Source organism: Pseudomyrmex gracilis, unplaced genomic scaffold (assembly GCF_002006095.1).
Source record: "Pseudomyrmex gracilis isolate BER0280 unplaced genomic scaffold, ASM200609v1 scaffold_195, whole genome shotgun sequence".
In the NCBI taxonomy this organism is placed as follows: domain Eukaryota; kingdom Metazoa; phylum Arthropoda; class Insecta; order Hymenoptera; family Formicidae; genus Pseudomyrmex; species Pseudomyrmex gracilis.
Window position 1 is genome coordinate 207,603 of NW_018020779.1, and position 10,820 is coordinate 218,422.

General features: G+C 36.0%; 1 protein-coding gene across 1 annotated transcript in view; it reads right to left on the reverse strand.

Moving 5' to 3' along the window:
- The window catches only part of LOC109858248 (suppressor of lurcher protein 1), a 230,756-nt gene that overhangs the window by 154,461 nt on the left and 65,475 nt on the right, over window positions 1–10,820 (reverse strand). Inside the window, exons 3-4 of the mRNA XM_020435323.1 lie at window positions 6,914–7,070; window positions 2,758–2,817 (exon numbers count right to left, since the gene is read on the reverse strand). Coding sequence (XP_020290912.1) covers window positions 2,758–2,817; window positions 6,914–7,070 — 217 coding nt within the window. The remainder of the gene's footprint in view (window positions 1–2,757; window positions 2,818–6,913; window positions 7,071–10,820) is intronic.

Genomic DNA, 10,820 nt, shown 5'->3' on the forward strand with positions numbered 1-10,820 from the left:
TTTCAATGCAGAGTTACTCTTTTCAATGTTCACGATAGTTTTATGATAACATATGCTTGTCGGTATTATTGGTAACCGCGTCGGTATGTATCATCGATAACCGTGTCGATATATAGATTAAATCTCGGGCCGCTGGCGCGTGATAGTAGGANGCGGCCGGAGGAGAACTACTTCTCCTCACGGCGCACGATATGGTGCTCCGCACTGTACAGTAACGTTCAAGTTACAACGAACTTCGTCCGTCCGTCCGTCGATCGATCGCTCGCTAGCTTGTCGGTCAACAGCGCGCAAAACATTTATACAAACAAGCCTACTATCTCTTGTGTTCTCCGAGTATTATCGTTTTATTGAAATTTTATAATTAATGCAGATCACTCCGAAATGCGCGTTGTGTTTCAGAAATAATTTATTTAAAGATGATATTCCCGTTTTGTATTTGTTGAAAACGTGTCTGGAAATCTGTAAGTACTTTTCAGTGCGTTTTTAGAAAATTGATGTCGCGTGACACGTAACGACGCGCAAAGCGACCCTCACTTGTCGGTGTCGCACTGGTCATTTCGTACCCTTTCTCTTTGAACATATAACTGATCTACAGTTCTATATCTTCGAGAAATATATGCATAAAATAAAAAACTTAAAGAAAAATTGAAAATAAAAAATTGTTGTAAAAGAAAAAAGAACAACGGATAGTACATGAACCTTAGAGCGTTTTCATAATGTGCTTCTTGCCCACGATTGTTCATGAACTGCGCAAATCAGCTTTGACAGAACTTTATATCAATGTTTTCCAACAGTGTAGCGGCGGGGACAACGCCTTTGCATCGCGACCTCGCATCGCCATTTACCGCTCTTCACCGAACGTTTAAACGAGTTCGTTTGATTAGTTTAATGGTTCGTTTGGAATTACGCCTCTCTCGCTGAGTGTCATCGAAGTCTCTTTATCCTGCATTTCTCCGAATATTTTATCCGAACCTGCTTGAGCCATTCGACATCGATTATCTATTTCCTGTCGTTGGCCGGCTAATAACATTCCTAAATAGCGTGTTTTTATCATTTTACCAAGAAGATTTTACTCAAAATTAGTTCTAGATTATTCAGGAGAATTTGATTCTTCGCGGAGTTACACATGGACATGCATGTGATTATCGAACAAAGCAGATCAGATAACACACGTTGACGCGTATTTGCGCGTTAATTATAGACGTCAATTACAGAGTCAATAATTTAAGAGCAGAAATTTAAAACCGCGGAAAGACTGTCGCACGCGTAAAAATCTCTAATGCGTGCTCAAATCTGTCTGTATCAGTCTTGTGATACTCGTTCGAGCCTGACAGCAAATATAACGAGGTTGCAGTGTATCGGGAAAGAAAATTTTAAATAGAAAAGTTTTACGGCCATATCCTCGCAATTTTGATGCTTGTTAACTCTTAAACGTTAAGAACCAACAAGTATCGTAATTCACAATTAGCGTGAAGAGGAAAATTTTCCATGTTTAAAATTTATCATATATTCCGCTGGTACATGTGAAAGCTTCAAGGGACCGTGAAAAAAAGTATCTTGTAATAAAATTGTCAAGAGCACGGAACAAAAGTGCAACACGAAGCTTTTCTCGTTGGTGCAGATAAATAATTAATACGCAACAAAGTTATGGTCTTCTACATGCCTTTCTGTATGCGAAAGTTCTTCTCGAGTACCATTTTCGTAGTGACTTGCATAAATTCTTTATCATGTTCGCTGCCATTCCATGTCGTGTTATTTTTAAGCCGTGTGTATTATTAGCTTCAATTTTAATATCTATAGCACTTTAATGTCTCATAAAAAAAATTACTAATCGAAACAATTATGCAAATTTTCTAACCTAAACAATGTCTTTCTGCGATGTCTGTCGCTCAATTGACATACTGGAGCCGCTGGAGCCTGCAGAATTAAATCTATCTTTGCAGAACGTACACGTAGTGACACACGGAAAAGATAAGATGTCAACGTCATATATGCGTTGTCGATACAGGACGTATTAAACAACGCTTTAAAAAGTAATTGGGGACTTAGAAAATGGCACTTCCCAAACTAATTGTCACGCGAACAGAAAGTTATTTGAACGTATATATATATATATGTACAGACACATCTGGCGCACATTTATCGTTCGTCTCTTTCGTGGTTTCGGTTACGCGTGTTGTTTTCCGACACGGAAAGTGCGGACGACACTTTGAAAGTTTTAAACCGTCAGGTCGCGCCAATGGCATCGTACCAGCCGTACCAACGCGGCTTAATGGCACATCTTTTACATAGACGAGGCAACTCTGGTCATACTTCGTGAATTCGCGACTTTGATCCCTCCTGTTAAATCTTCTCCGACTCCCCTTCCTTTACACCACTTTTTCTCTTTCGCAACTTGCAGAACTCAATTTCTATCCAGAATATGCGAGGAACGTACGGCAAACTTTTTCTCATGGATGCACCAAACGTTACCTTCGCAAATATATCAACTTTGAGATGTACCAAGAGAAGAAATTTGTAAACCATTTATGTATGACAGAATAAAGTTTGAAAAAAAATGTACATTTGGAAAATGCGTCGTCTCTCGAGGATGTAATTCGTTAGTTTTCTGTTGATTTATTCCGCGTCATTTTATTCTCGTGTTCGACGTAATGTGTTTTTTGCTTATGTATTTGATGCCCTCGAAACCGAAGGCAAAAACTAATACCAAACTGAAAAGCAAAAAAACAAAAAAAAAAAGACAAATCTGATACTTACCTCAAATCCCCTTTTTGCAGAGAAATCTCCTCGAAGACCAGACGAATTCTCTCTTTCAATCTGAAACAAAATTAACACACCGAATTAACTTCGCGGCTAGCGAATTTTTAAAATGAGTACGTTACTACACATCATAATACCACTTACTGCGCGAAAGCTTTAAGTTTGAACGCCAACAACTCGCGGTGGTAAAGTCCGCGTTTTTATGAATGCGGAAATATTATTACATGCATTTTTCGTCTGTACCGCGCGTTGCGGCTCTCGTGGTTTATCTTGTACTCTGCGGTACTAATGAAAGATGGGCGGAAGCTGTAATTAATTTCGTTATAAGCGCACCCAGCGTATGAATTTGTTAAAACAACCGCGGCAGCGGCTGCGAACAACGGTTATGTGGGCATGGACCAAATCTCTTTGAAAAAAAAAAAAAAAGATTTATCGCTAAACGACAGAGAGTGTTCTCTTTAAAGCTTGCAGTAAAAAAGTTTGTGTACGGACAAACACAATGAAAAATATATATTTACTCGCTTTCTTTGCAATGTTTTTTGTTGGTTTGCTTTCTCTCTCTCTCTCTCTCTCTCTCTCTCTCTCTCTCTTTTTTGTTAAGTTTCTTGCAATGACCGTCGAGAGAGAATCACCGTAGCAATTACTGCGCGACAAAGGTGAGCGCTATCAAGTACACGGTGTGTGTAGTATATAGAGAGTCATGAATGTCTAATGGATAGGGGAGGGAACTTTGCACACGCGTATGTGTGTATATATATATATATATATATACGTGTATATATATGCGCGCACACACACGTGTCTGAAAAATTTTTGTCCAAAATGTGAAAATAGATTGGATCATTCTGAACAGAAAAGTTATTTATTATTTTGCAAAATTCATAATATTTAAGATAGTTATTAATTAATTAATGTAAGCCAATAAGCGCGCAAAAAGCGATGGTTCAGATTCTGTAGGCATGTATCATTTTCAGTTGAGAAAAAGTTAAAAGAGTTAAAGAAAATCGGCTTATCTCGTGCAATGTCCCATAAACGAAAGACGGAGCAAACAAGCGAGCGGAATGTGACACAGTTTTCTTGCGATCAGCAAGATTGTCACAATTGAAAACCGACATAAAAATCAGCTGATCGCAAGAAGCTGTGTCACACGCCACTCGCTTGTTTGCTCCGTCTCTCGTAGCTAGGACATTGCATGAGGTAAGCTATTTTTTTTATTTTTATAAAAAATTAAATAAAATCTCAATTAACATCAAGATTCCTGATACCAGAATGTCTTATAGAAACCTCAACCAGTTAACTAAATTTATCAAAACCCACAAGGACCCTTTAGCTATTCATCAACCAAAAAAATGTCATTTATCGTCCCAGCAAACAATTTCTGACTGCGCAGACCTGGCAACAGAAACTGTGTGCAGAAACGCTACAATACGGAAACATGCTTTGTGTGCTGCCAAAGCTGTTAACACATAAACACAAAAAACGCAACATGGTCACCAAAACTCACCAAAACCATATCCTACTGAGGACACAGATGGATATGGATTTGATGTGGCGGTTGGCGACAAAATCGCGACATCTGACAACCAAATTGTTTGCTGGGATATATCTTACTTGTATGAGTTTATATAGGCCAGACGAAACAACAACTCGCTACTAGAATAAGTGAAGAACACAAAAAAAAAATTATTGTATCTTAAGTCTTTTAATCAAAATTTAGTTTTGGCTGAACATTGTATAGACACTGACTATAAAATTGATTGAGACTCCACATGCGTCTTAGATATTGAATCTAATTACACCAAAAGACTCACATCAGAAATGTTTCAAATGAAATTGCAAAAACATAGTTTAAACAAGATGAGAGGCACTGAATTATTGAATGATTTGTATCTATCGCTTTTAGACAAAATCAATAACTAACGTTTCCATCACAACCGCACATGTAAACATGCTTTCAATCTTTTAAATATAACGTTCTTGTGTGTTGACTCTTTCGCTTGGCCTCGGTCTTGACACACATGACAACTTCTTACGTTTAATATCTCGACAATTCACGTCATCAATTCGAACACAAGTGGTGGTCGGATTTAAGATATGTCTTCACACATAACTGTTTCTTCAATTATTATATATTGTTATCTTTTTCTTATATAACAAATTTTAATTTTGCCAATTATGTTCACTTTCACTATTAATTGTATATTACATAGATTACACTAAAGATGACTGAAAATATATAGTCGAAACGTCTGAAATTCTCATGAGTATAAGTTATTTTGCACAACACTCCGCAAGTAAGTTCAATAACGCCTTTTTTGCAACATATATATATATATATATATATATATATAAGCTATTTTTCTTTGCAACTAAAATTTATATACACTTACATAATCCGAATCATCACTTCTTGCTCGCTCAATGACTCACATCAATTAATTAAATAAAGTAATCAATAAATTAATAAATAACTTAACGGTAAATTAATTAATTAATAAAACGTCCTCAATAAATATTACAAAGTTTACAAAATGATTAATGGCTTTTCTGTTTAGATTAACCCAATTTTCATACTTTAGTTGTGTCAAAATTTTTTAAACACTCTATACAGAATCCGGCAACTTTATAATGGCCGGGCAACGTTACGTTGACATAACTGTGAGACATATAGGATTGCGCTACTTTGATACAATTACTGCAATTAAGCAGTGATCTGCAATACTACGGAAATCACATTCACGCATACTGGGTGCCGCGATTAAATTCATCACGATTGAGCGATGTTCTGGCTCCGTTAACTATTTCCTTTGATCAACTGTGCATGGATCAGACGTTCATCGAAACCGATGAACTATGTAACTTATGTAATATGAACGTACAACAACTACAGATACACTAGATACATGTATAATATGCGCACACACAATTACGCGCAGATATAATTAAACCGGAGAAACCAAAAATATAAAAAAAAAAAGAAGAAAAAGAAATATATATTTTCTGGTGTGTTTCTCGCAATTAATATTATTTTTATCTTTTGTTAACATTTTGTCGACTAACACTCAAGAGTGGAATTTTCACACACAAATCGCACACACATCTAGCCTGCATATATTATAACCTAGCGTGTGTTGTTTCGCAATCGACTAAAGGAAAATAATAGCGCTTCCTGCGAGCAATCATACTAAGAACTTGCCGCTTTTTCCCTCTCTATTCGAAACGAGAAATGTGCAGCTTTTATGTTGCTATGTGTTGCGAAACGGCTTGCGACAGGACGAACATAAACTTTTGGCCGCCGGTAACAAGGAGCTCGAGATGAGAGACTACGAAAGTTGAGCCGGACAAGGAAGCCGGAAAATTTCTGATGACGGGAGGTACCATGGCGCCGGTGTTGGAACCAAAATTCAACGTGAACTTAATATCCAAAACATAGTATCCGAAGTTCTAACAACATACGCGAAATAAAACATCTTTTTTTGACAAATATATACATAAATATATAACATCAAGAAATATATAAGGCCTTACGAGCCGTTCCCAGAATGTTATATATATATATATATATAATTGAGATTTCAATTCAAAAAATACTCACTTGTAAAAATTTACAAGTTGAACTCGTCACATGTGTATATATATATATATATATATATATATTTTTACAAGTGAGTATTATTTGAATTGAATTCTTAAATTCACATAGAATGCTGGATTTGCATTTCACATATGAGAGACCCCGGATATCCCCCTAACTAATTTTAAAATATTGCGAAAAAAAATTACTCACTTGTAAAGATTTACAAGTTGAACTCGTCACATGTGTATATATTATATATACACGTACAGTTTCCGCTCAACATCCTGGGAACGGCTCGTAAGGCCTTATATATTTCTTGGTTTTAATTTCAACGAGCCTTAAGTCATAATTGTGTATATATATATAACATGTTCTAGTTGAGATGATCGAAAACGTTCTTTGATATATTAGATTAAGTGTTAACTATGAGCAGGTTTACGGATTGTCGTCATTAAATGCACTAAGAGGTTAGATATACGTGACGACGGAGATTAACCGCAGAGATGCATTATATATAGATTAGGCCGCCGGAACAGTAAGCGAGCGCAGGCTCTCTCACGAGATTAGACTAGTTACCTTGCCCGGAAGAGGTAGGAGCACCGGATGTTCTTCGGATACGAAGAGGGATAACGCAATGAGTAGAAATGTCCGTACTGAGGCGCCAATTGCGAGCTGACAAACTTGTAGTCGCACATTGTGCCGGACACCAACAATCCGTCCGTCTCGAATAAGCCTGAAACCACAAAGAAAAATCGTTGTTATTTATAAGTCTACTTGTTCTGAGAATTCTGTTTTGTATTTAATTACTATACAGTTTCCGCTAAAAGGAAAAAAGAAATCTTTTCATATAATTTGCACAATTTCAATTATTTATATTTTTTTTCAGCGATAACTTGATCTTCCATTGCGCAGCGTGAGATATCTCAGTTGATATCATTACATCAATTTCTTTCTTTGCTACTGTATTCTGAAAGATCTATTAATAATCACCAAAACATGTAAAGCAAATTTTGCTATTTGAAGTTTGCTTCTCTCGCGGAAATTAGATGAAACAAAATTAACGATCACCGCGCGTCCTTAGAGCGTGCAAATATTACATATTCCATAGAAATTCCGTTATACACGTATTGATTAACTAGCCGTGCGTGTCTCTCATATTCCGTTTAAAAACGTTGCCATGGTAGAACAATTTAGTTTATACTTATTGAATACCGTTACTAGCTTGTGATTAACAATGCATAACACTACAATGCATCGGATCGAAGTTAATCTTAATCTTTTTCTTTTTTCGTTCTCGCTCAAACCAATTCTGCTTCGTTGGCTTCTGCATCGCTGTGCAACGTTATAAAATAAAACCGAATGGCAGTTACATATGTGTATATATATCTATATATATCAGTGCAATAGCGAATTCGTTGTATATACATGGGATTATATACAATATCTCGAGCACACGCAAGTTCAAGAGAAATAACGACATCAATAAAGCGAGATAACACATAGCGCCGGAACGATTTTGTTAAAACGCTGGGAATTATCGCCATTCACATGTATAAAAAGACCAAAGTTCGGCGCCGTTTTTAAATTGCGCGATTTCTACAAGGGATATCTACCGGGCAATTAGATTGCTGACTCGCACAATTCAGAATGCCCGGGGATCGTTCTTTTATATTCGAAACAAAAGCAGGAGCGGAAAAAGCGACAATTTTCTAGAGATAAAAAAACCGGGCAGAGAGAGAGAGAAAGAGAGAGAGAAAGAGAGAGAGAAAGAGAGAGAGAGAGAGAGAGAGAGAGAAAGAGAGAGAGAGAGATATGGAACTTTCACGGCTAAAGTGGTGCATCGCATCTTTTCTCCACCGTAAATCAGAACTTTTGATTAATTTCATTCGGTTCTTAAATGCACGCTTCTTCTTCCGCGCGCATTCTCGTCTTCTTTTTTCTTGAAGTCCGAACAAACTATTTGCAGTTTAACGTCAATGTGTTCTAAGAGATAGGATTCTGTGTAGTCTCATATACACATACTCATGCGCACACGGTAAGCTATCTCTCGCGGGAGAATCGTACGTGTGCCGGACGCTTGATATCGTTTTGCTACCTGGTGTCATGTTGTGGCTTGCGAGTAAGTGTGGTTTACATGACCAGCAATTTCTAAGAAAAGATCAGAAAGAGAAGTCAATAGGTCGTTCAATTTTCACAAAATCCAAAACAGAGAAAATTAACAAAATAAAAACAGCAATCAAGATTCAAAGAATGTACTATCTATGATTTTTGCACTTATATTATTTGCTGTTTAAAATTGTATTTATTCTCGCGATAAAATATATTCAGCGTTTATATCTGTAGGAGTATAGAATATATATGTATACTATATATATATCTCTCTCTCTCTCTCATTGTATTTTCTGACGAGGCTGCGAGCCGTTATTTCGAACTGTGTAGCATGTATTTATTATTATTGTTTGCCGAGGTGACGAGGTGAAGTCGATTTGTACAAGCGACAGTCGCTTATCACCTGCCGCCGAATAAACACATATTCTCAACAAGAGTGTTTTTCTCTCCCGTAATTCCGATCCTCACAATCCGTTAATTATATACGTAGAATAGTATAACACCGATCAATAAAATAACATCACAATTAAGAAGGAAATCTATCCTACATATCAATGTTGTTTTATTTCAAAATTTGTTTCCTATTATCTTCCTACATATATATATTTTCTGCTATTTATATCTAAGTATATATTTTCTATCTATACCTATATTTTTTTTGATGAAGCTTTCTTTAAAAATTAACTCTTGACAGACAGAGTACGCGCGGTATATTTTCCACGAAAATTGTACGTGTACAGCACACTTGATGATGTTAGTCTTCGCTCAGTCCAATGTCACGTTGCAGATTGCAAGAACATTCTGTCTCGTTGCGACAGAAAGCTAAGTATCCGATGCAAGAAGAGCACATTGTTCTCGCTATTAGGATGATGGATCTTTTATATGCTTTTAATTTTTAACCTAATTCTATCTTCACGATAAAATATTTACAAAATCGATCTATACCCGTGTACGTGTTATAGAAAATCTCTATTACGTTTTCCAACTACACTTTATATAAATGAAATGAAGTTATTATATGCATTTTTCATTTATATATTCTCTTGATAAAAATCACAGTTTGTTTTGCCCGATATTTAGCGTGTTTGTGATTTAACATAACGTTAATCTAAATGAATGAAGAGATAAGACACCTATCATGTGTGGTCAAAAATTAACGACTTAATCTCTTTCGATGCATGTGTGTTTAATACGAGCTGTAATCTCTCGACATTGATTTATTTGAAATTTTTGCTTTATCGGGAAAAGCCGCACATACGTTTGAATTATGAAACAACTCCGTTGGGATACCAGTCTCAATTACAGATCTATCCGGCGAGTCAAAACTCTCCAAGTCATATCTCATACACACTGACCTGGATCACGCATTTCCGCAAAATATTGCGATGTAACGCGTACTTTATATTTTCCTAGTATTATTTTTGCGGTATGCATTTTGAATATTACTACACAAATTGTCTGTGCGTTTGTTATTACATTATAATTTTTACCAATTACGCGAAAATTATGAGACTGCTTTTACCGCACTTTTGACATAACTTTGCATTAAAAATTTTTGTTAATTATATCCAGACTTCAAAAATGTTAAATTAAATTTCCGATCGAAAGCGTCGGTGTGCATTGATATTGGCATCGTCAATTTCCAATTTCTATACAGTGTACTTTTATTTTCTCCGCGCGCGTTCACACACTGAGCTTCCGAAGGTGAAACGAGAGTACTGACAGATCTTATCTGAATATTTTATAGACGGGACCCATGCCAGAGTTGACAGGCATAGCTTGGTGTCGATACATAAAATTTCATATCACATCTCGCGGTCATTCACAAGTAAGACGGCGAGACGTAGATGAAAATATAAAGAAGAAGAAAGAAAAAACGTATTCCCAGCGACATTGTTACGTTTCAGTGCATTGTTTGAAAGTTAAGAAACTTCTTACTCGAATCGCTGGAGTTTGAAACCGTACTCTTGTTAAAGAGTACGTTTTGTTTAACAGATCGCAACAATTGCTCATCGTGTTTCGATATTTTTGTATAATTTTCGCATTTGTTTTAATAATGCAATCTTTCAATGACGTGTCACGATATAAGTAGATAGAAAAACTCGGTAATGTAAAACAAAATAATTCACGTTTTTATAAGTATATAAGCTTTAAATATTTTTTATGAAAGTGAACTTCATGAAAATTAACTCAGTCAGATTTTCATATCGTGACGGATTATATTATATAGTCATATTACAAGCGCGTGTGTGTATTTGTTTATACGTATTTATACATTACAATATATATATATATATATATATAATATTTTAATAGAAAATTACATGTGAGAGAGAGAGAGAGAGAGAGAGAGAGAGAGAGAGAGAGAGAGAGA